This window comes from Nannobrachium achirus, assembly GCF_963921795.1.
Source record: "Nannobrachium achirus genome assembly, chromosome: 12".
Classification (NCBI taxonomy): Eukaryota; Metazoa; Chordata; class Actinopteri; order Myctophiformes; family Myctophidae; genus Nannobrachium; species Nannobrachium achirus.
In genome coordinates this window covers 43,238,575-43,265,791 of record NC_137832.1, presented here as the reverse complement: position 1 = coordinate 43,265,791, position 27,217 = coordinate 43,238,575, and the positions used below count along the sequence as shown (strand labels likewise).

General features: G+C 42.9%; 1 protein-coding gene across 2 annotated transcripts; it reads right to left on the bottom strand.

The window, feature by feature from the left end:
- Nucleotides 1-1,753: 1,753 nt before the first annotated feature.
- adra2b (adrenoceptor alpha 2B) lies at nt 1,754-7,979 on the bottom strand. Of its 2 annotated transcripts, none has more exons than XM_080739431.1 (2): nt 7,063-7,979; nt 1,754-6,950 (listed from the first exon to the last, which is right to left on the bottom strand). In XM_080739431.1, the coding sequence occupies exon 2, from the start codon at nt 6,931-6,933 to the stop codon at nt 5,341-5,343; it is 1,593 nt and encodes a 530-aa protein (XP_080595557.1). In that variant the 5' UTR covers nt 6,934-6,950; nt 7,063-7,979; the 3' UTR covers nt 1,754-5,340. The 2 variants fall into 2 exon arrangements, with proteins under 2 accessions (XP_080595557.1, XP_080595556.1); XM_080739430.1 differs by having other exon boundaries at nt 1,754-6,942.
- Between the last annotated feature and the right edge of the window lie 19,238 nt (nt 7,980-27,217).

The following is a 27,217-nucleotide window of genomic DNA, read 5'->3' as shown; positions in this document are numbered from 1 at the left end:
AGCTGCAGTGGAGGGGGTCCTCCACTGGGGGCGTCACCACTTTTGCATCCGTTCTGGAGCACCAGGAGTGGGTGGTCCCCAGGAATTCCCCGTGAGCAGCCCCGTTGGGGTGGTCATTTGGTAATTTTTGCACATGTGCTCATTTTTTACACTTGGGGGTCCCCGAGGGAGCTGGGGGTCCCTGGAGCTCCGGGGGTCCTTGGAGGTTGTAGTTTGGCAGGTAAGGAGTGTGTGTGCAAAATCTGGCAACGGTTGCGGAGATATGAGCAGGGCAAAAGTGTGACGTCTGACGTGTGACGGACGGACTGACTGACTGACGCACGGACACCTGGTGGAGCTTTCTGTAGTAAGTGCGACCTACGGTCGCAACAAGCTCACAGCGCGGCGAGTGCCGCGCTGCAAGCTTGTAGATCTGCTATTTTTTGGAAAATCGTGCAAGTCTTTGAATATTTCAAATCCTTCAAAGGTTTTTTGAAAAACCTGTTTCTATGTCAGTGGTGCTCAAACCTTTTTCATGTGAAGGACCCCCAAAATGATATGTATCATTTGGCCACGAACCCCCATCTCAACATATTCAGTGCCGCGCTGTGAGGTTGTATATCTGCAATTATTCAATAGCTAAAGTATAAAATAATTAAGGCCCCTCCACCTTGGGCTCTAGTAACTCAGTCCCACTCCACCCCCCCCCCTTGCCCCTGCACACACACACGAATAACCCTGGGTTTCTGTGTGAGCAAGAGGCTTGATGAATGTTTGTGTCATTTTGGTCACGCATGTACATGCTCCATGACAGTGTCCACTCCAGCCTCTTTTATATTCCTGCCAAGGCTGGAGAGCTGAGCAGGTTGCAAAGAGCAGCTGCCTCTGTGAATATAGAACAGTGAAAATGTGTACTTCACTGTTGTCTGCGCTTGGCTACAATAAGTCATCTTTTCAACACCTCCTCCCCCTTGCTGCTTAATAACACCGACTGCATGAATATGGAAATCGAGGTTGTGAAGACATGTGGTGGGGTACCACTTAAGTGCTGGCTGTGCGTGAGTGGAGGTCTGTGGATGTGAGTGAAAGAGAGAGAGAGAGAGAGAGAGAGAGAGAGAGAGAGAGAGAGGGAGCAATACAGCATGGGGGTATGAGAACTCCCTATATATGCTACCGCATAGACCTGCTGACCTCACTGTAAACAAGCTGTCATAAGAAGGCATGTGTCTGTTTGCCTCTTGCAGGTGTCACTATATGTAGGTATTAAGATCCATGACAGTTTACACACATGGTTGTTACATTCATTCATTGCAGATCAGACAGTGTGCTTAAGGGTATTGATGCACATATGCAGTTTGCCACATAATAAACGTGTTTGTATTCCATATAGATGGATGATTGCTGGCAGTGGTCCCAGTTCTAGTGCTTTTGTAGTGTCCTACTTCTCATATCTCGTTGTTGTGGTAAATGATTTTCCAGTGGCATCCTTGAATGCATTTCCGCCACTGTGCAAAGGATATTTCCTGCAAAAAACAAGGCCTCCTCCATAATGACTGAGGGATATTCATTGTGCTCAATTTAAATATATCTGAATAATATAGTATACTGGAAAAGTAGCATCATTTGCATTCATACTGTATCAGTAATAACTTGCACATGATTGATTAGGGTATTTATAGTGATAGTTTTGTTATTTATTCCCTGATTCCATCAAATCAGACAGACACAATGTTGTGCTTTTTCAAAGTGCTTTATTTCCAAACTGAAGAGGGAGTGTGACAGATGGGAGGATAGAAGGATGGATGGTACGGCTCATATCATAGAGTTATGGCCCAAATATGGGAGAGAGAGAGAGAGAGAGAGAGAGAGAGAGAGAGAGAGAGAGAGAGAGAGAGAGAGAGAGAACATTCAGGTGGTTTCAGAGGAAAGATCAAGTCTGCTAGGGACAACTGCATATGTCCTTAACGCCATATTTCAATATTGTTATAGCAAAGCAGTAGTCTCACCATATATGTACAGTAAAGTTGTGGAGTAGGAATTGAGTAGTCTCCTATTTACGGAAAGAAGCCTGCATACACTGTGATGCCATACTGTTTGTAATTGTGGAGAAAAAGCGACCACCATACAGTAGGTTAAGCCAGAGAAGCAACTGTAGAGCAAAGTTCTCTGAGACAATTGGGTTGTTGTTGTTTTTTTGCATTCATTAATGTCAGAGTTTTTATCTACCACAGACTGTACTTTTGCTGTCCTGCAGAGCCGCTAAATGATAGTTGAAACTGGTTAGAGGTCCAGTTGACAATTTCATGTGTGGTTACATACAGTATCTACGTAGCAACACTATGAGAGGGAGAATCCTGTAGCTGTTTGACAAAATAGTCTTTTTATGAGTGTGCTTGTATTTTTGATTGTGCAATTTACAGTACCATGAGGAAACGACAACAATACACATTGCATTGCAGGTTTTGTATTATGGACATATTTCCTTTTCAAATATGTCCCCAACTCAATGCCTAGTTTAAAAAAGAGAAAAAGAGAAAGGAAAACAAAAGAAAAGAGAAAACATTATTCAACATAGAATCTGTACAATGTTCTTGCTCTTTGTCCATCTTAACATAATGTACAATTAGGAACAGGGAACAAAACAATAAATAGGCAGATAACAGAAAATTGTTCTTAATAAATAAATAATTACGCGTTTTCAATCTTTGACCTCCATCTCGTACACCGTCTATCAAATGCTGCTTTATTAAAGCAGCACGGGGGCATTTATTTAGAGTCGGGCTGGTCCCAAAGGCTCTTTGGTCCCTTGAGGGTAAAGACAAAAAAGCCATGCACTCCACATATTTCATTTAATGCTGACTCTAACCCAACCCGTTAATATTTTCTCCATACCATATAATGAGCTTTTAACATTGCCACTTTTGTCAATCGAGCATGTTCACCTTTGCTTGGGCTGTGTCCCAGGACATTAAATTAGCTGATCTTAGCAGTAAAGCCTGATTTATACTTTCTCATATGAAAGTGTTGTGCGCTGGAAATAGGCAATCTACGACGGAGCATAAATTAGGCATAATAGATTTGTATCTCACAGCATCCAGGAGGCACTGACACTCTCTGGAGAAGAACAACCGAGTTGAAAAAGATTAGCACTCTGGCATGCTGTTGCCACTAAAATGGACCAATTCAACAAGCATTCAACAAATTCATAAAGAAACACACACACACACACACACACACACACACACACACACACACACACACACACACACACACACACACACACACACACACACACACACACACACACACACACACACACACACACACACACACACACACACACACACACACACACACACACACACACACTATACACGCACAAGCACCCCCTACACTCCAACACCACACCCTCTTGCACAAGCAACCCATGTGCACACACATACACACGCACACATTCAAGCATACAGGTCAGCAGAATTAGACAAGACTAGAAACTTGTCTTTGCTGACAGCCCTTGTCCCATTGAGTCATTATGCAAGTATAGCATTCACAGTTAGACACTCTCTTTTATGTAGGCGAAACCCACAGAGCATCAGTTTCTTTGTGGCATCAGTCAGTGCCTCTCAGCATCAAAGCAATATGCCAAATCAGTCAGTCAAATAGTGATTCAACTTCAAAATATGTACCACATGGAGACATAACTGTGGGTTACATAACATGTCCATAAATGCATGTATCCTTTGTGATTGATGTCTGTATCAAAAGTCTATATATGAGCCATGGCTTCAGATCAACTCTTGAGTCTTGGTTATAAAGCGTTATTAAGACATGTTATGCCTAATCTATGCTTTGCTGTACGACAGTGTTGCATACCGAAAATAGCAGCATCTCAAGCTCACAACGCATCATGGATACAATGCGTTGTAAGCTTGAATATAGACTATTTTCGGCACACGATACCCACGTACGCCATAGTAAAACTCTGGTGTACAGTAATAAGATTCAAATAGCTTTCAGTCTGCAGTGGACAGCCTGCCATTCTATAACACCCGTCAATACACATATACAGTATAACCAATGAACCATCCAGTCACTTCAGACAGTTCAAGATGTGAGTCAGACATTCAGTGTTTACTTTCTGTGAATGCGATGCAAAGGACGATTGCTTTGTCCAGTCCATCAATGTGGCACTTGATGTTCCATATCGTGTTAGAAAGAAGTTTAGACCTCCTATTTTTTATTTAATTAAAAGTGTTTTCTTTCCTCCGGCCTTTTCCCATCATTTTCTTTTTTCTATTAACATCCTTAAGCCAAAAAGAGTCCATGCGACACCGTATCACTATTCTGTATTTCAATAATGTTGTGAGGTGGGTTGTGGTGGTAGTGAGAGTACCAAGAGCCCATAAAATGTATAGGACATGGGCAGGGTGTCTGGCACAAAGGTGTCTTTCAAAGTAAACTCCCATGAGCTCGGTTTGAGAAGGTGCTGCTGTGAGTTATTTGCTGCCGTAAGGATCTGCAGAAAAGCTCAGTTGTTGTCGGCCTGCTCAGATAAAATCTGGGATTAACACATGCTGGCCCTGCAGCCAGATGAATGGAGACTGCAGATGAAAGGATTCACCACTAGCATTGTGTGCTCCTCATGCTCTGTACTGATAAATAATGTGCCTTAGGCTCACAGGTATCTGAGTTCATTTATTCTTGATCACCTGTTTTTTTTCTTCTCTTTTTCCCCCCAATGAAACAGAGGACTGAATCATACGGAAGTATTTCAATCATTAAGAAAAACTATTTTTTTTTTAGCCCTGATAATCATGATTTAATTTTGTGTGGTGTGCGCTTGCATTTGCCTGACATTCTTACTCTCTTATATCATATTTCCCACCTCTCACTTTGCTGACAGAATGATTTCACATGCTCTCTCTTACAGTATGTTTTTATCCCATTTTTTATAGCTCTTCCAAATAGCTAGGACATTCAGTAAACTGAGAACACTTCTGCATCGTGGCATTGTTCAGTATTTGGTGCCTGCTTTCAAAATGTCAGCAACACAGGTGAAGCAGCATACAGTACTTCTATTCCTTTCCCATTTGTAGGTCTGCTACCAGTATAACATGATGTGTGTACTGACTGTAATCTGGCATTTCTCAGTCCCAGTTGTAACACAAACAGTATCATTTAAACAGTGCCCCTCCCGCCATCCCACTTCTGAATATTATCAATGAAATGGACACATGTACACATTTTGAATCAGCAGCCCTTTGTGATATCGGTGACAACTGAGCAAACAAAGCTTTGATTGACCTCTGAAACGAAAGTGGTGGTTGTTGTTTTTTAGCGTCTATTCAGCACACACAACATCTAGTAGAATGTGCCCTTAGTGTTGCTGCAAAGTATTTTCTTGAAGGCTTTCCGAAAGTCTTTGTTGAAGATGGTGTATATAACTGGGTTGAGGCAGGAGTTGCAGTAGCCGATCCAGAAAAAAAATGTGAACAGCGGGTCGGGGATGGTGCAGGTGTCAGGGCACACTGCCTGTAGAGAGTATGAGAAGAAGAAAGGGAACCAGCAGACCACAAAGACCCCAATCACCACCGCAAGTACAAAGGTGAAACGTTTCTCTCGGTTGACCATGGCTTTACGCCTGGCAGCTCCAGGGGTGTTGTCCGGCTGAGATTTCCCCTCAGGCACCAGCTGAGCCCCCTTAGATGTGGCTAGCATGTCCCGGTAGCGATGGGCCGATGCTGGTGAGTGAATGCCCCCTCCTGCCGGGGAGCCTGCTGTGCTGGTGCTGACACTGCCCTCTCTGTGACTGTGCTCAATGTCACTTTCATTGCTCGAGCTGTCACCGTTGTTGTTGTCAGCCTTCCTTCCTGCTGCTCGCTTGTTCTTTTTACCCTCCGCTTTGGTCTGTGCAGGGCAGAGCTGAGGCGGAGCAGCTGGGGCTGAGGGGGAGACAGAGGTGGGTGAAGGGCCATGGGGAGAGGCTGTGGGAGAGTTGGGTGTCGGGGCTGGGGATGGGGGTTGCAGGAGGTTATTGGGGGTGGGGTCGTCACAGGACGGGGATTGTTTGTCCCTCTTCAAGGAGGGAGAAGGGGTGATGGCAAGGGTCGGAGGTCTGGCATTGGAGGTCTTCTCTTGCGAAGGGGAGGTGCTGTCTCCGTTTCTGTTGGCATGGATGTTTCGCTGAGGCTGAATGGGGGTGGCGCTGCCCGCCCCATCTTTTCTGGGCTCTCCCGGTGGGCACCTCGTTCTCTGCTTGGCAATCTGGTAGATTCTTACGTAGACCAGGATCATGATGAGACAGGGAGCAAAAAAGGAGCCGATGGTTGAATACAGGATGTACCAGCGCTCATCGTTCAACTGGCACTGAGGTCCTCTCTCCCGCTCCTCTGGTCCAACCTCACTCTTGTTCAGCGACAGCAGAGGAGGGAAGGAGATAATGGCCGAGATGAGCCACACCACTATGATGGCAGCCTTGATGTGCTTGGAGGTCCGCTGGCGACCATAGGTGACACGGGAGATCGACAGGTAGCGATCCAGTGAAATGGCACACAGGTGAACAATGGAGGAGGTGCAGAAGAGAACGTCCAGCGCCAGGTAGATCTCACACCACAGAGATTTGAAGTACCAGTACCCAAGCAGCTCGTTGGCTAGCGAGAAAGGAATGATAAGAGTGGCCACTAAAATGTCGGCTGCAGCCAGTGATACTAAAAACAGATTCTGTGGACTCTGAAGTGACCGGCTGGTCAGAACGGCGATGATGACCATGATGTTTCCCACAATGGTGAACACGACCATGAGCGTTATGGCAGTGGCAAACACAGCCGTGGCTTCAGGGGAGTAGGGGGCAGCTTTCACCACACTCTGGTTGCAGGGGATGGAGGGTCTGACACTGACGCTGCTGTTCCAGCCGTTCAGCTCCATAGAGCAACCACTGTCCATGACTGATGCCATCGGATTTACCTGGGATTCTTTTAAAAATAAGAAATAAATAAATTAAATTAAAGTATTTGATAGAAATGTTGCCCTTTAGCTATAGGCTATATGATTCGTTTTTAATTAAAAAAAAAGTGTGATAATTACCTTGTATGTTTTTAATAGTTTTTTCTTCTGTTCTTGTCAAACATTAGCTTTCTCGAGTCCTCCACGGCAGGTCCTCTAATTCCATTTTAATTCTTTCAAAATAGTCCGTAATGCGAGACAATGACTTTGAATTTAAAACAATTTGTTGTATCCTAATTAATTTTTCACAGTTGGCTTACAAAGCATTTCCGTCATGTAGCCTACAGCTTCCAGACTTAACATGTCCAAGTCCAAACAATTCAAACTTCTTTAGCGCACAAAAAGCTTTCATTTTCTGCTTTGTGGTTTGATTTCTGTGACATTTTGAAATTGGAAAATAAATATTAATATCCTAGTATGTATATGTAGTATGAACTGAATTATAGCCTACTTTTGTGCGCCTTCTGCGCGTTTTGCACTGAAGACATGCGTAATCATGCATGGCTCTCCTGTCAAGCAGTCTGTCTGCAGATGCATGAACGGTTAAATCAATTAAAAACAATAACCGTATATAGTGCTAGTATTATAGCATTTCAAAGTAAGAAAAATCCAAACCTTTTTTAATGTCCAGTTTCTAATAAGCGGTGGAAAACTCTTTGCCAAATTGCTATCCACGCATCACGAACGTTTGGAAGGTAGCCGGAGGGAGAATACACGTTAAAAGCCCTGATTGACGCCAGATTGATAAAAATCAGATTTGTTAATTAGTTATGAAATGATGAGCAATAGTAACCGCGTCTCAGGAGTTGTCTCCTGGTCCTCTCGGTGCGCGTAAATGTGGTACGGTCTGCCTACACTGTGCTGCTGGCGCGGCTGTTTCCTCAAAAGTTCAACGAGACGCCCCTGATTGTGGCGCTCATCACAATCTTCCTCATAGAGATGCAGCAGCAGCATCGCGCTCTTATGAACAGGACGCCTATAACCAGAGCGTCTCTCAACTCCCCCCGCGTCTCTTCACAGACCAAGTGATGTCAGCGTGTTGTCACGAACGTCATGGGACCCTTTCTTTTCTCTCTCTCTCTCTCTCTCTCTCTCTCTCTCTCTCTCTCTCTCTCTCTCTCCCCCCCCTCTCTCACACACACACACACACACACACACACACACACACACACACACACACACACACACACACACACACACACACACACACACACACACACACACACACACACACCGTACACGCGCGCGCGCACACACACACACACACACACACACACACACACACACACACACACACACACACACACACACACACACACACACACACACACACACACACACACACACTGTACACGCGCGCGCGCTCTCACACTCTCTCTCTCACACACACACACACACACACACACACACACACACACACACACACAGATAGAGAGAGAAAGGGAGAGGGAGGGAGAGAGAGAGAGAGAGAGAGAGAGAGAGAGAGAGAGAGAGAGAGAGAGAGAGAGACCCTTACCCCCAACACTGCAAGCAAATGTAAGCCTATTCCCAAGTGACAATGCCAATAAGCCTAGTGGAATAAATGGCTTGTGTGCTGGCTTTGGTCAATTAACTCCACTGGACCCTGCAGTCTCCAGTTGCGTGTACCGTATATAGCGAGGCCATTTGGCTAACATCCGAGGTTGTAGGCTATGTATGGCTGTCCTCTTCTGGGAAAACTAGCACTACTGTATATATTTTGCTGGAACTCACAATAGTATAATCCTGTGTGCTTGTTACCACCACCACCACCACCATCACATCCTGCCCAGATCATCATCTTCACTATCCTCCTTCATCTGGTCTACAAGGCCTACTCCTCTATCTCCATTGCATGTTCTTCATATTATTATTCCGCCTCCTTCTGCATTATCACCATCTTCACCAATTTGAATTGACATCATGAACATCATCCTCATGTAGTAGGCTATTTGTCGGGTTTTGGTCATGTATGCTCATTATGCTCTATAAGAACTTACACAGCAAATCTATGAATTCCAGTTTAACTCTGAGTTAGAAATCGTGGAGAGGACGACATTTAGGAGATGGGGGACCAGGGATGCGACTCTGGGACCACCAGTCTAGTGTATGTTGTACACTGCCTATCATATTTTACTGTAAAGTAAATAGTGGGGATTCTTTTTTTTTTTTTCCACATGGTTGATTCTGTGAAATGCATCAACCTGCTCTGTGACTATAATTCCTTGTATGTGCAAACATACCTGACAATACAAACAATTCAGATTCAGATTCTAAAGGGAATTTACTATGTGGTGAACTGCTTATCAGGATCATCACTTTCATCAGCTTTTTATAGGCCTATAACTTCCTTCAGCTCCAGGGCCATACATCATCAAAATATGGAAAGGGGAGAGGTTACGCAGGCCCAAGACAAATAAAGCACATGCACACACCTAAAACCTTTTAAGGGACAGATAAGGTGTTCTGTTTGATGGGTGCATTAGGCTACTTATTACAGGCACACTGCTTCATTTGAAGTGGAAACAGCAGCAAAAGCACATTACATGGGCATATTACCAGTACTCTGCCGTGTTAGGAAAGAGCAAAGGGCAAGCAGGCGTTGAGGCACTGTGCACACAGCCTGTACAGTATGTGTGCAGGTGCAGGTAACTCTGAGAGTGTACAAATGTACATTTGTATGCTCTCAGAGTTAAAGCCAAAATCCATAACTTGTGTGTTGACCTAGGATTAGAACCTGGTTCTCCAACATGAGACCACATTTCTTTCAATAAAACATCTCTGCTCAGGGGAGATATTGCATTAGGAGCTTCAGGCAGTAGCATATATACCACTTGTCCAACCGCTGCTAATGTTAATCGTCTACAATTCTCAATGGAAGAGTAGGGAGACCACCTCCAACCAGCATTAACATACTATGCAGATTGGCAAAAACACTGAGTATTTTATTTGCACCTGACTAGGCCTATGTATTCACACACACACACACGCACACACGCACGCACGCACGCACGCACACACACGGTGACCCCACTCACGACTCGCTCTCCAACAAAAGATCAACTGGCTGACGTTCAATTAGCAAGTCAAAAACACATTAAGCTGGCCATTATATAGAGGCATAAAATTTGAATATTACAGGGATGGTGTTCTGGGTAGGCAGGTGACCTCTCCCACGTCAACTACTCACACACACACACACACACACACACACACACACACACACACACACACACACACACACACACACACACACACACACACACACACACACACACACACACACACACACACACACACACACACACACACGCATACACATACAGTATTATTATGAATGGTGTGTGAGTAGGTGGTCCATGTTTGTTTGCTTGGGTTGTGCTTCCCCCACGCAGTGCTCGTTTAGTGAAAGAAACCCAGTCAGTCGCCCATGGAATGACAATCCTAAGCAACACTCGATTCATTTATGTGACCTCAAACTGCAGCCGGTAATGGCTAGGTGCATTTTTCCCCAATGATTCCACGCCACACATTGTAAATATAAAGGAGTAAAGAGAATAAAGCTTTTAGCTGGAGAGTGCACTTCATTCAAGTGTCTCTGTTTTCGTGAGTGAACTGTAGTTATGTGAAACATTGAAAATGGTATCCGGGGGGTGGGGGTGTGTACTGCGAATACAGGTCCTCTCGCCAAATTTCCAACGCGCCAAATGAAGCCAAATGAATTTTCTAGGGCAGCTCGCCAACTAGCGTGGACATGTCGCCACATGGGTTAGGATGCCTCGCCAAATGCTCCAAGGACAGGTCGCCAAAACAGCTTGGATGGCTCACCCCTAAGCCACGGACTGTGATATAAACAGTGGTGGAAAAAGTACTCACATGTTGTACTTAAGTAAAAAGTATCAATACTGCACTGTAGATATACTCTGTGTCACTCCCTTCGTCATAAACCAGTCAGGTGTTTCGTTTTTTACAGAGTTTATTAAACCCGTCAAAACTGTGAGTGAGAGAAAATAATAATCAGCATACAGAACATAAATCATGACAAAAAAGGTAAAAGGAAAAAATACAGAAATTAAATCACCTCTCTGATTGCATGGGAAAACAAAGGGAATGAATGAGTCCAGGGATCCAACATATTGGGCTACAAAGTGAACAACTGAAACCAAAACAAATAAACAACCCATCAATGAAACTCAAAATATTTGCAATCAAACTTAAACAGTGCATCAAAAATACGACAAAAGTTGCAGTTTCAAACACACCTTGTTTAGCTCACCACGCCGCTTACAAACTTTTCTGCCTCCTCTCACAGGAGAGAGACTGACTGAGGCTGCAGCGCGGCCATGTCCGGGTTGCCATATAAGGCGGAGACAACAAGCATTTCATGACGTCAAACAAAAGGTGCTCTCAAAGCAATATATTTGGGAAACAAATTGCGTCAGCCAAACTCCCACCAAATAAATCCTTTTATTTCAAATAACTTTCAAAACAAATGAACAAAACAAAAACCCAAACATTAGTCTTGACTATGAACTTTATTTGCTTGTAATAAAACAATCTTCTGTACGGGCCTGTCAAGATAGACAGGTCTCGTACTCCTTTTCCCTTTATCGTCCAAGGTCGCATCGCACATTAAAAGCTTCACTTTCCTGACCCTTCCATCAGGGCTGGGATAAACTTCGACTACTCGAGCCATCTTCCAACGGTTTCGTGGAGCGTTCTCTTCCTTTAAAATCACAATGTCATTGACTTCTGTATTTCTCATTTCCTTCTGCCAGACTTGTCGCTGCTGAAGGTTGAGGAGATACTCCTTCTTCCACCGGGTCCAAAATTCGTTAGCCAAAAACTGCACCTGCCGCCATCGTTTCCGTAAGTATATGTCTTGGCTCACGAACTGCCCTGGAGGTGGCATGATGATGCTGGATTTCATTGTAAGTATGTGATTAGGTGTCAGTGGTTCTAGACTCGTAGGGTCGTTTAAGTGTTCGGTAGTGAGAGGCCTGCTATTCACTATAGCCATTATTTCATAGAAGAACGTCCTGAGCGACGTGCTGTCAAGTCTTTGGGCGGATTGATCCAAAATTGCCATCAATACATTTCGAACCGTTAAAATCTGTCGCTCCCAGACTCCTCCCATATGACTGGAAGACGGACAGTTCATTACAAATTCACAGCCATATTGCTTTAATTGCTCTTCATTTAGTCCTTGCATTGCCTCCATGAATTCTCCCTTTGCGCCAACAAAATTCGTGCCTTGGTCGCATTTTAATTGCCTGACATTTCCTCGTATTGCAATTAGAGTCCTCAGAGCGTTGATGAAAGCATCTGTAGTAAGGTCATCGAGCATCTCGATGTGGATGGCTCTACAACACAAACAGGTAAACAGTAGGCCATATTTTTTCAACTGCTTCCTAGCCTCCTTCACATAAAAAGGGCCAAAACAATCCACTCCACAGTACGTGAAGGGAGGAGTCGTTTCCATTCTTTCCGGTGGTAAATCGGCCATTTTTGGCTCTTGCGTGCTTCTCCTGTATCTTCGGCATCTTGTGCATTTATGGATATGAGAGGCAACAACGCTGCTACATCCGATGATCCAAATTCCATTTGATCTCAATTCATTTACAGTAATTCCTCTTCCTTGATGATGTACTCGTTCATGATAATGCTTAATGATTAATGAAGATATGTGGCTTGTTTTAGGTAAAATCAGTGGATGTTTTACATGGGGGTGAAGACTCGATCTTGTCAAACGTCCTCCAACCCTTAGGACCCCCACGTCGTCAATAAATGGGTCTAAAGCGTGCAGCTTGTTGCTCTTGTCCTTTGTTTTAACTGACTTGTGAAGCTTGACACTATCAAGTTCAGTTCTGAGAGACTCTTCCTGTGCCAGCTTAATGATGAAAATCTCTGCCTCTTTTCGCTGCTCCACACTTGTGGCTTCACCTTTAAGTGGGAGACCCTTGACCCCTTGAGCATAGCGTTTTAGGAAGGCAATGGCTTTAACTGCTCTTGTCCAGTCGGAGAACCTTTGTAAGCGGTCCAGCAATGTCCTCTTTTCCTTCGCTTGTACATTAAATACTTGGGCTTTGCGAAGTTCTGGATCATCGCTCATGACCTCTTTCACTATGGTTTCTCCTTCAGGTAGCTGTCTCTCCCATAAGAACTCTGGGCCTGTAAACCAATTTGAAGTTACAAGCTGCTATACCGTTAGCCCTCTCGAAGCATGATCTGCCGGATTCGATTCCGACTGAACGAAGTGCCACTGCTTCACTTCAGTAAGAGACTTGATTCTCTCAATTCTGTTGGCAACAAAAACATGAAATCTTCTGGCATCATTGTTTAGATATCCAAGGACTACTTTAGAGTCAGTCCAGAAATATTCTTTAAGATTGTCCACTTCGAGTTCGTTTCTGAGCAGGGCACTAATTCTTGCCGAGATGACTGCGGCGGATAACTCCAGACGCGGTATTGTCGTCACCTTGGTGGGGGCAACACGTGCCTTACCCATGACAAGTGAGCAATGGACTTCACCGTTTGTGCTGATAGCTCTGAGGTAAGAGCATTCGCCATATCCGGTTACACTCGCATCTGAGAAATGGTGAAGCTCATACTGAGCGACAGTGAAATTTGCAGGAATATAGCACCGGTTGATCTTTATGGTGGACAAGTTCTTAAGGTCTTGCAGCCATGATTCCCACTGGGTTCTGAGATAATCTGGGAGCGGATCGTCCCAATCAAGCTTCTCTTGACACATTCGTTGCAATACTTGTTTGCCCAGAAGAATAAAAGGAGACAAGAAGCCCAGAGGGTCATAGATGGAGGCCACGGTGGAAAGTATGCCTCGTCGGGTTAGAGGTGATGGTTGAACAGTGACTTTAAATTCAAGGCTATCGGATGATAGACACCACTGAACACCGAGGGCTCTCTCCATAAGGGGTTCTCCAAAGTCCATACTGAGATTTTTGCCACTCTCAGCACATTCTTCCTTAGGTATTGAAGACAAGACATTCTTGTTATTGGAAACAAACTTATGCAGTCTCAATTGACCAGTACGGCAAAGATCTCTAGCTGAGTGAATAAGCTTGATGGCTCCTGCTTCACTTGTTACACTCGCCAGGCCATCATCAACGTAAAAGTCTCTCTGAATGAACTTGACAGTGGACAGGTCAAACTGTCCCTGACCTTCAGAGGCAAGATGCTTAAGACCGAAATTGGCACAACCGGGAGAGGAAGCTGCCCCAAAAAGATGCACCTTCATTCTGAAAACAGATGGTGGAGAATCCAAATCACCCTTCTCCCACCATAAGAAGCGTAAATAGTCTTGGTCTACAGGTTTTACATGGAATTGATGGAACATTCGTTCTACATCACACATGAAGGCAATTGGTCCTTTACGGAACCGACAAAGCACTCCCACCAAGGAGTTGGTAAGTTCTGGCCCAGTCAGAAGGTGGTCATTCAAAGATGTATCTTTATACCTGGCTGAACAATCAAAGACCACTCGTATCTTAGTGGGTTTTTTGGGATGGTACACCCCATGGTGGGGAATGTACCAAGCAGGAAAAGTGCCCAGCTGTTCTTCTGTGACCTTCTCTGCATCACCGCGAGAGATTATATCTTCCATAAAGTTCACGTAGTCCTCATAGTACTTCTGGTTTTTCTTGAACTTTCTTTGTAAACCAGAGAGACGGTGGACTGCACAAGCCTTATTGTCAGGCAGATTTGGTCGCTCATCCTTAAAGGGCAAGGGCATCTCGTAATGACCATCTGGTTTTTGTGTAATCTCCTCCTGCATTTTTGTCAAGAACTTGAGATCTTCCTGGGAGACTGTTGTGTCTTCTCCAGTTCTTTCAATAAAATCAGACTCCAGGACCCTTATGATGTCATCTGGAGCAGTCATCTCTTTAATTTGAGTTTTGCAAACATAGTGAACCTCATTTTTAATTTCCGCCATTGGGCTCACTTCTGGCATCACTTGCCTCACAGTAATGCGGTGACTCACTCCGATATCGTCGCCATGAAATTCACCTGGGTCGCCATAGCTGATGACGCTCCACCCAAGGTCAGTTTTTTGCGCAAAAGGTTGGTTTCCTTCACCATAGACAACCTCTCGAGGCATTAGAGCACGTGGGCAATTATAGCCAATTAAGATAGCAATCTCACACTCTTGATGGGGAGCGATATGAGGAGAAAGGTGCTTCAAATGAGGCCAAGGCTTAACAGTCTGTGGAATTGGTATATGGGATCTATTTGCTGGTATGAATTCACGTGTATACATAACTGGAACAGTGATCTTTGTGTTGGAAAAGAACCCTCTCACTTGTAACTGCTTAAGTCTCTTGCATGGTACAATTGTCCCTTTGGAGGACATTGTGGACAATTTAAGTTTGACTGGTTCCGCAGATGCATTTAATTGGTCTGCAACTTCCTCAAGGATGAAGGAACAGTCACTTTGGGTATCAAGCATAGCATATACGAGGATTTCTTTCCCATCATTCTCAGGGGTCGAGACGTAGACAGGTACAATAGAAGAGGTTTGATTGACAGCTCCATCCTGTGAGACACTGTGAGATATTTTAGAATCAGTTTGCACAGATGCTGATGGTCCTTCATCCTTGTTGAAATGAGCTTCCTTTCTGGGCTCGAAGGGCTGATCATTATGAATACAGGTTGGGTGACGTTTCTGACAAATGTCACATGTCATTTTGTTCCTACAGCCCTTTGAATGATGACCAGGTGATAAACATCCGAAACAAAGCCTTTCCCTTTGTATGAACTGAATTCTGTCGGCAAGTGGTTTTGCTTGGAAATTGCGACAGTTGCTTAGTCCATGCCCAGTTTTATTACAAAGGTGGCAGGTGATTAGTTGCCTTTCTGTGGTTGTATTGAATGTTTTTGCATTTGCTGTTTGATTTCTGAATTTACTGCGTCCATCAGATTCAAGTTGTTTCAGAGCACTGTATGACGTTATTGGGTTGCAGGCAATACTGGATTCGAGATTGAGGTAGGTTACGAAATAGCTGAAATTCGGAAATTTTCCATATTGTAGCTGGTATGTGGTGGCTGAACGATTCCATCCTGGGATTAGCCAATCTGGCAATTTGCTTGCAAGCTTTTGATTTTCCATTGCATCGTCCAAGATTCTTAAGTGTCCGTTATGTGCAATAGCGGATTCACAACTCCTGAGAAAATCAACAAATTTACGCAGTTCCACTCCATCCTTCTGTATTATTTTTGGCCAGCTGTGCAATTTATCCCGGTATGCCTTCGCAATAATAAATGGATCTCCAAAACGCTCATCCAATACGTTCCATGCAGAGAAATATGCGTCCTCAGTATCCATCCAAAAATATCCCTCTACAGCCTCTTTGGCTGCTCCGCCTATATATCTTTGCAGGAAATACATTTTTTCCACTATTGGGACGTTTTTCCTTTCAATTAAGGTTTGAAATGACGTTTTCCATAAGTTGTATTTCAATGGATCATTGCTGAAAATGTCGGGCTCCGGTATAGGCAACCGATTAGATGAGATAGCCTCAGAGAGCACCTTGACCAGCTTTAGGGTTTCATGTTCAGGTGTAATGGCGACCTCTTGTGATGATGGTTGGTCTTGCACATTGCTTTCTGCTGCACTCAGAGGTTCCCCATTTTCATTGTACACCGGGATATTTGCTTTAGCTGCACATAGTCTTTTTTGTTTTTCCAAACGATCTTGTTCCCTTTTTATTTCTTCCATTGCTCTTTTGTTTTTTAGATCCTCTTCTTCGAGCTGGTTGAGCCGTCGCTGCTGCTGCTCCTGTTCGGCCATTAACCTTAGAAATGCTTTGGTGGCGTTAAATTCAGCTGCAGCCTTGTTGGAATCTTTAAGTTGAACTTGCTGTGGAAATGTTTGATTTGTAACCGGCACGCTTGACGTGGTACTGCTGTCAAATACAGAGCTGACTTCTGGCCAGTCTATAAGCGTTTCCCCAGTTTGTTCAATCAAAGTTTTTGCATTACGGACAAGATTTGATGTAACCTCATTGCATTTATCGATTCTGCGACGAACGGTGAGTGTTGGAATTTCCACTTTACGATAATCATTATATATTTCATTTAGCTCCTTTGAATACCTTTCCAACACATCAACATTATCTTGCAAAGTTTCAAGTTCAGTGTCATTAACAATGCCCTTCTTTGTATTTTTAGCCTCGACCTTCCAGTGTGCGTAGACACGGTCAAATTTACCCAGTAATGCATTTAATTTGGTAGCTAGGAAACCTTTCCCTTTCTCAGTAAGTGTGCGCTCTCGCTCTCCTCTGCGTGGTTCAGTACCAACTTCAGGAGTAAGAATTTCTGCTTGCTTTGTCTGTGCTAGTGACTTTTCAGCCGTCTTTGACCCATCTGCGTTTAGCGACATCTTTCACAAAACCATAAACCAAAACCAATAAAACACCAAAGCTTAAAAACCAGATAAATCAATTTCCTGCAGACCTTAAAGTGCCGTTTTTTCTTTTTTTTTTACATTTAATTAAACAAACCCATAATGCATTTTTTAAGAACCACCAATATTTCACCAATAAAACCGAAAGTCTTTGTTTCACTCATATGATCCGTTTTCAATGCAAGTAATGTGATCTCTTCTCAAATGTCTCTTTAATGTTTAAAATCTCTTCAAGCACCTTTGATAGCACACATTCCTTTAGACTCTCGTGTGTGTACTAACCTCTTGTGCCGTTACGCGTTTGTGGTGCTGACAAGTACATGTTCGTGTCGCTTTACTCTGTTTGAGGGAAGGGTGAATGAGGGGGGGAGGGGGGCGATGAAGGGGTAGGCTACTCCAGCAGCTCCGCACCAGTCTGTAGCACAACGGGCTAGCGCTTGTTGAAAGGCGCCGCCTGGCCCTGTGTCTCCGCTGATTTGGCCGGGCTGCTAGCTGACGAACCTCCTCCAGGACGCCTTGGATCACTGATGAATGCGGAGTTTTGACTGTCACTCCCTTCGTCATAAACCAGTCAGGTGTTTCGTTTTTTACAGAGTTTATTAAACCCGTCAAAACTGTGAGTGAGAGAAAATAATAATCAGCATACAGAACATAAATCATGACAAAAAAGGTAAAAGGAAAAAATACAGAAATTAAATCACCTCTCTGATTGCATGGGAAAACAAAGGGAATGAATGAGTCCAGGGATCCAACATATTGGGCTACAAAGTGAACAACTGAAACCAAAACAAATAAACAACCCATCAATGAAACTCAAAATATTTGCAATCAAACTTAAACAGTGCATCAAAAATACGACAAAAGTTGCAGTTTCAAACACACCTTGTTTAGCTCACCACGCCGCTTACAAACTTTTCTGCCTCCTCTCACAGGAGAGAGACTGACTGAGGCTGCAGCGCGGCCATGTCCGGGTTGCCATATAAGGCGGAGACAACAAGCATTTCATGACGTCAAACAAAAGGTGCTCTCAAAGCAATATATTTGGGAAACAAATTGCGTCAGCCAAACTCTGTTACAAGTAAATGTCCAGAATTCAAAATGTACTTGAGTAAAAGTATGAAAGTATTGGCATCAAAATGTACTTAAAGTACCAAAAGTAAAAGTAGCCTACTAAATGTTTGAAAATAGCAGATCTACAAGCTCACAGCGCGTCGTGAGCTTGTAGATCGGCTATTTTCAAATAGCCAAGGTATAAAATGGGGCTAAAGTGGTCCATGCATTTTTTTTATAATAGCCTATTCTATTTTTTATCGGCAAAGTAATTAGTAACTAAAGTTTTCAAAAATTGTAGTGGAGTAAAAGTACAATATTTGGATCCGAGATGTAATGGAGTAAAAATAAAAAAAGTAAAAGTATTGAAAATTGGAAATAGGCCTACTCAAGTTAAGTACAAATAGCTCAAAAGTGTACTTAAGTACATTACTTAAGTAAATGTACTTAGTTACTGTACACCACTGGATATAAACAATTATAATCTAACAATCAGGCCACTAGACAATATCTGCTCAGGGACAGCAGCACTCGGGGACCCCCAAGTGTAAAAAATGAGCACATGTGCAAAAATTACCAAATGACCACCCCAACGGGGATGCTCACGGGGCATTCCCGGGGACCACCCACTCCTGGTGCTCCAGAACGGATGCAAAAGTGGTGGCGCCCCCAGTGGAGGACCCCCTGCCACTGCAGCTCACATAAAATGCCGTAACTCGGGCTAGGAGCGACCGGGAGAGCCGGGGCCGGTACCTATTCGTCCGCCTTGGCGGCGCGGACACCCCACCCCTCATTTCTCACATGGCCCTCTAACGCCACCATGAGGCCGATTCAGATTTTGCCCTAAAATCACGAAAATCACTACACAGTATGTCTACACTCATGTCATCAACATGGATCAGGAAGATTTTGGAAAAACACATTTTTGCTCTATTTCTGGAGATAAGTGACCTACGGTCGCTTACCGATCTGCATGATTTTTGGCCAAAATCTGTAACAGGGCCAGACAACCGACCCCCCCCCCCCCCCCCCCCCCCCCGCACACGCGCACACACACACACACACACACACACACACACACACACACACACACACACAACACTCTTCATTCTTAAACACTTGTGCTCTTGAATAAGCCTCCATGAACGTGTATCATTCACGGGCCCTATTCCCTACTGGTTGGCGAGCTGACTCAGGAATTTTGCGAGATGTCCTTGACTGGTTGGCGACCTGACTTCGGCGACCTGTCCCGCGAATTTGGCGACTTGGATTTTTGGCGAGTCGACTGGATACCGTGTACTGCACAAGGACCACAGAGACACACACACCCGCAGGCGTGCGTATGCACACACATGCAGGCACACACACAGCACGCATAGGCCTACTGTAGCCTACATTAATGAATCCATGTACGCAAGCACACACTCACGGGAGTCACGGCTCACTAATATAGGAAATATATCACTGTAATATTCACACTGTTCATTTAACTACAAGTACGAGTGTACACAAATGAATCCAAATGGGAATAATGATCCATTTGGTGTGTTAAGTAGGCTAGAGTTAATTGGTTAAATGAACACTCAGCCAGGATTGATGTACAGTAGGCTACTTTTGTCTGTCAATAGCCTGGTGTATTCTTGTATTCTAAGTCCAACGTCTTGCATTGCCCAAAACATTTTGAGAAGACATGGGAATTTGCATGTCCTAATTAAAACTCATATTTTATTCAAGACAATTTCTGTAAACCAGCAGCAACATTTTAATTAACCAGTAAAATATGGGGGGTGTGGAGCTGTGGACTCAGAAATACTGGTCCCAAAATGAGGAAGACCAACATAAGCAGATTAAAGCAGAAACACCCAGATACATTTCAATGCTGTTTCACAATTTGCATCGATTAAAGCAGCCAGCTGTTCCTATGGGCTTGAGTCATGCCACATTGTGTAGCTATAGATTCTTCTGAGTTAGGTCTAAACCTCATAGTCCAGTCATTTTAGGGTTAGACCTAGAACAAATTGCAATAGTAGCAAACTCAACTGATTTTGTATCCTCATTATGTCCTTAGTGAGGGAAAAAAAGTCCCAAGGAATCCCACCGGGGCAAAGTTTTGAAAACGACCTATCTACCTTCACTTACTAAAGTTACTATACACTACAATATAAAGGAAAAATTACTGAAAGAAAATCTGCTTTAAGTGGGATGTGAGGGGTCTAACTAGGGGTTTGTCATCATGCTGAATCCATTGCAGGCATTTGTTTTGCACAAAAAACATTCTGTGGGCTAGAAATGGCCTTAGAAAACAATACACGTATGGGTGCGTTTTCATGTTAGTCGGAGGCCTTAGGGTTTTTTTTTCTCGTGCTAATCAGTCTAAAAGTTCAAAATTTTGCACAGATGTAGCTCAGGGCATGCTCTAATGATTTAGCTAGGGCGCCCGAGTCTGCAACATTCGGGGTCGCCACAGCGGCCAAATCAAGTTGGGCTCCCATCGACTTTAGTGATGAAAAGTGATGAGTCATCACTTTTCAGAGTTTTGTTGGTGCTGTGGCGACCCCGAAGGTCGCAGACTCGGGCGCCCTAGCTAAATCATTAGAGCATGCCCTGAGCTACATCTGTGCAAAATTTTGAACTTTTAGACTGATTAGCACGAGAAAAAAAAACCCTAAGGCCTCCGACTAACATGAAAACGCACCCATACGTGTATTGTTTTCTAAGGCCATTTCTAGCCCACAGAATGTTTTTTGTGCAAAACAAATGCCTGCAATGGATTCAGCATGATGACAAACCCCTAGTTTGACCCCTCACATCCCACTTAAAGCAGATTTTTTTTCAGTCATTTTTTCCTTTATATTGTAGTGTATAGTAAGTGAAGGTAGATAGGTCGTTTTCAAAACTTTGCCCCGGTGGGATTCCTTGGGACTTTTTTTCCCTCACTAAGGACATATTGAGGATACAAAATCAGTTGAGTTTGCTACTATTGCAATTTGTTCTAGGTTTGGACAAATTTTGGCCTAAAATGACTGGACTATCAGCCAAATAGCTTCACCCAGCTGCCACAGATCACTTCCAACCCAGAGTAAAAACCAACAAAGGGTCAAACTCGTTTTTCTGCTATACCACCAAAATGTGGAAAGCCTTACCGAAGGCCATAAAGGAGTGTGGATCACTAGCATCCTTTAAAATTGCCCTGAAAAACCACTTACAGGCAGCAGCCGTTCGCAACTGGTAAAAAAATTAACCTAGCCCAACCCTACCCTCCCCTGCCCCTTCTTTGTATATAGACCTACTGCTTGTTTAGACTTACTGTTTTCTTTTTTGTTTTTCTTTACATATCTACTGCATAGTACTGTGTTCTATTTGTCTGTCATTCAATGCTATATGAGATACTTCAATGGTTTCCAGTGGAAATAAGCTTAGTCTTTTCATGGATCTCCTTTTAGTAGACCTTGTACCAGTGAACTGTACCGTCATGAAACTGTACCTTTTCAACCCCGAAGGTCGCAGACTCGGGCGCCCTAGCTAAATCATTAGAGCATGCCCTGAGCTACATCTGTGCAAAATTTTGAACTTTTAGACTGATTAGCACGAGAAAAAAAAACCCTAAGGCCTCCGACTAACATGAAAACGCACCCATACGTGTATTGTTTTCTAAGGCCATTTCTAGCCCACAGAATGTTTTTTGTGCAAAACAAATGCCTGCAATGGATTCAGCATGATGACAAACCCCTAGTTTGACCCCTCACATCCCACTTAAAGCAGATTTTTTTTCAGTCATTTTTTCCTTTATATTGTAGTGTATAGTAAGTGAAGGTAGATAGGTCGTTTTCAAAACTTTGCCCCGGTGGGATTCCTTGGGACTTTTTTTCCCTCACTAAGGACATATTGAGGATACAAAATCAGTTGAGTTTGCTACTATTGCAATTTGTTCTAGGTTTGGACAAATTTTGGCCTAAAATGACTGGACTATCAGCCAAATAGCTTCACCCAGCTGCCACAGATCACTTCCAACCCAGAGTAAAAACCAACAAAGGGTCAAACTCGTTTTTCTGCTATACCACCAAAATGTGGAAAGCCTTACCGAAGGCCATAAAGGAGTGTGGATCACTAGCATCCTTTAAAATTGCCCTGAAAAACCACTTACAGGCAGCAGCCGTTCGCAACTGGTAAAAAAATTAACCTAGCCCAACCCTACCCTCCCCTGCCCCTTCTTTGTATATAGACCTACTGCTTGTTTAGACTTACTGTTTTCTTTTTTGTTTTTCTTTACATATCTACTGCATAGTACTGTGTTCTATTTGTCTGTCATTCAATGCTATATGAGATACTTCAATGGTTTCCAGTGGAAATAAGCTTAGTCTTTTCATGGATCTCCTTTTAGTAGACCTTGTACCAGTGAACTGTACCGTCATGAAACTGTACCTTTTCCTATGCAAACTTCTAATAAAGTCTTCAATCAATCAATCAATGGCTGCTCATGTTCAGGGACACGTATGTTGGGGGGACGAACCGGTGACCTTCTGATTACTAGACGGCCCTCTACCAACTAAAGCAGTGGTTCTCAACCAGTGGTCCGGGGACGACCAAATGGACCCCCTGGTTGTTATACATCTGCATTATTTAACTTACAAGAAGTCTACACAGTTAGAGAACGTAGAAGAATTGTTATTTTGGTCAATGTTTGCCTATTATCTCTCCTATACCACATCAATACAGCATAGAATTTTGGACAAAATCGTATCCAACGACAACAAAATATTCTACTTTTTGGGTCTGACAGGCTAAATCTCATCAAGTGGTGGTCCGCAGGTCCGTGGCTCAAATGCAGAATAAATAATGGACCTTGAAAAAAATAAAATAAACCCCACTGAACTAATGTATGGCCTTCTGTTTGCACAGTGTGATTTCACAAACGCACGCACGCAAGCACACATGCGCATGCACGCATGCACGGACGCACGCACGCGTTGAGACTGGTCCATTCTTTCTACCTGACCATCTAAAACTTCAGCATGTAGAGCACACAGTTGTCCGCCCTACTTTTGTGTGCCCTACATGGATTGTTTAATCACCGTATCGTTGTTGACAACAACTTGTTGTGCCTCCCCAGCAGTGAGTAGCCTATTGTGAAGAGACTAATAAGCAGACTCCATTCTTAGCCATTTTCTGTTTCCAGATTAAAGTGGCATCAGGATTGCCTAATAACATTAGACTGGTGCAATATTTATTAGCCTATTGTTTTTTTTTTTACAGTGTAAGACTCTGTGTGTGTGTGTGTGTGTGTGTGTGTGTGTGTGTGTGTGTGTGTGTGTGTGTGTGTGTGTGTGTGTGTGTGTGTGTGTGAAATGTAAGTTATTAATGTTAAATAAATATGGATTATGGATAAAATCCATAACCAAAATAAGAGACACGAGCCAAAGGACAGTCCATAGATTGCTGTATTTTGAGAGGAGTCAGACAGAGGAGACAAACAGTGAGCGTACCATCCTAGCGGCAGCTTTCTAAATCTCTCTCTCTCCCAAAATGGAAGTTAACATGTATATAAAGAGTACAGATTATGACAGTATAAGATCGTGGGACTCATGGATTGGTTCCCAGATCATAACAAGTAACAGGAAGAAAGTGACACGTAGTGTTGGTAATTTTCCACCACTAGTGACATACAGTATATCATGATTTCGTAGCCAGGGCAACCAAAGTTACTATGACCTGTAATCTATTTAGCCTGAACCTACAGTATCCGACCAAAATGTGGTCTCTATACTGTAAGCTCAGTTCATAATATATATATTATATGGTCATATGAGCCTCATACACAAACATAGAATTATGTATCATAATTCTTATCTTATCAGTGTGTGTGTGTGTGTGTGTGTGTGTGTGTGTGTGCGCGTGCGTGTGTGCGTGCGTGCGTGCGTGCGTGTGTGTGTGTACTCAAGAAAGAGTGGGCACCCGGAAGAATGAGCACTTTGGGGGGAGTGGGCACTAAAGAAGATTGGGCACCAGGAAAACTGGGTATTAGGAAGAGTGGGCACTAGGTGCACTGGTGCACTACCTGGTCTATTGTTCTACAAGCTCACAAGCATGTGCTGAAACAATGTTGAATGCCAGGTCATAAATAATAGCACTCCAGCAACTGCCAAGTATAAATAATAATAATAAATAATAATACCATCTGTAGGCCTACACAACACTAGAGATTGAAAGATAAGCAACGTTGACGCCAGGTCGTAAATAATAGTTCTCCAGCAACTGCCAAACTAAATAATAATAATATCTGTATCACATGCAAAACACTTTCTGTGGACATGAATCATAAGAATTAAGGTGCCCATGCTCACTCTTCTCCCCCCACATTTCCCTAGTGCCCAGTTTTCCCGGTGCCCTAGTGCATGTTTTTGTATGGGGTTAGGCCTATGTGTATATATAGGCAGGCATAATCAAATCTAGACACATGCAGGCCTACACAACACTAGAGATTGAAAGATGAGCAATTCATATAGTAACAAATTACAATGGAATGTTAGTCGTGCACAGTCTGATAGCGTCATCTACTGGATAATACTAAAACTTGGGTTTGTGGTAATTCCCAAAGTTGTCACTGGAGAGCGCTGTCTAACCATAAACAATAACGGATCGTCTGTCTCTGAGAAGAACAGTAGGTTAATGTTTTGTCAAGTAGAGTGAGCAGTGGATATTCCACTCTCCCCAGCACCAGGAAAGCTGAGACTGATAAAAAAGAAATAGGATATAGGCTACTTTGGAATTTTTAAACGGACAAAGATGCCCTCTTTCTTTACCATCTTTAGTCTTTAATCAATACGACAGAGGACAGTCTGCACTCTCCTAGAAAAGAATAGGCTAAATAATTAAGTAGGCTACAATAAGCCAGTGAAAACAGCCTGTAGGCCTGTGTAGCCTACATGATTTGACCATGACAGATTATGTAATTGTTTCCCATCAAACCAGGAAGCCAAGTGTTGAATGGAAATCCCACCAAATGTATAGACTGCTACACAATAAGAAAACAGACATTTTTGTTAGATGAATGTCTGCTAATTGCAGAAGGGTTAAACAGAGAAAAGGCTAAATAAATCTGATTTCAGATATTCATGGTAAAAACATGCTTTTTGTTTTTGCTTGTCAAGTAACATCTTAACCTAGTCCAAACCTTAAACCTTATACAGCTTTCATAACCAAAGCCAAAGATGCTTTTCTGTGAGCCCACTTTGGAAAGATCGTCATAGAAATGGAAAAAGAAGGGGTAACAATTATAGTGTATACAATAAGGTGTGTGACACATTTAAAGCTAATTCAATTATACAGGTAGTCTAAATACAGTGTCTTCATTTAACTACACTTAATATTTTGCTGCGTAACCGCTGGAAGAATACAGGATAATAGTTAACAGAGAGCTGTGGTGGAACCATGGAAGGCAGGGTATACACAGAACTGAACAATTAAGAAAGGAAGGTGAGATGAAGGATGCTTTGATTTATTATTTCATAAATCGGCTGCCAGCTCTCATATGGAAGAATTTATATTTGAGAGCGCTGCAGGGTACACAAGCTGAGTTTACGCAATACTCAATATTTATACAATCTCTTTGTATCATAATATAACTGACAAGCCAGAAAAGGCCAGCAAAATAGGTCAATTTGGTAGAACTCCAATGATGACTGAAGCTCATAATAGATGAGTCATAATGTTAGCTGATCAAAGGTCTGTTAGCTGATCAAACAATTCTATGTTTTGTTTTCCCCCGATTGATGTTATTGTTCTCTCATTTTGTTATGTTTCCGTATGTATGTATGCATTATTATGTATTCTGTAATTTGCAGACCCCCTTGAAAATGAGATGGTTCATCTCAAGGGGTTATTCCCAATAAATAATTTCAACACAAATGAAAGCAAATATAGTTTCAACTGGAGTTGTGGTAAATGATATGGCTTGAATGTGACAACAAATATCACAAAGCTATTGGTATTGCTTTGAATCATGGAGTTGAGTCATGGACTCCAAATCAGAAGTCAATGATCTACTGTAGTGGTTTTCAAACTTTTTGTGCCCAATGCACACTAATAGGCACGTCAGAATCACATAGCACACCTGGGTACATAAAAACTATAAGGGTATAACATTTTCCACTGTATTGGGAAAGTATGCACAAAGTAGGCTACTCATAAGTTTAAAATAAATGACCGTTTGTATAGTTGTAGGCTATAAAGTACTGTATATTGTAATGTATGGATGTCAGAAAATCCCAAAGCACACATGGCAAGGCAGATATGGTTCTTTCATGGCAGAAAATACAATGTTGCAGTAAAGAGCAGACGAGTTGTGGTTGAGTATGTGTTGGTTTTCCAGCATGTTTAATTTGACTAGAGACAAGATATTGAACTATTCTCATTTACATATAAAGTGCAGAAACAGACTCAATTCTGTCACAACAGATAATAAATAAGAGGTAAAAAAAATAATGTACATGATAAAAAAATAAAAAAAAAGGTTAAAGTTGACAGGTCTTTTTCCAGTCTCTTGTGGTGCTTTAGACTAACATGACATCACAAATAAGTGCATCTTTGTATTTTAACGGATAAAACATGTAAAGACAGCGCTTGTCATAACAAGACAGATTATGTCACAGTAATCATTCTCTCTGTACCTTTCGGGTATTTGAAATAGAAAACCCTCAAAGACCAGGCACAAAACAACAAACTGATGAGAGACTTACATCCACTCAA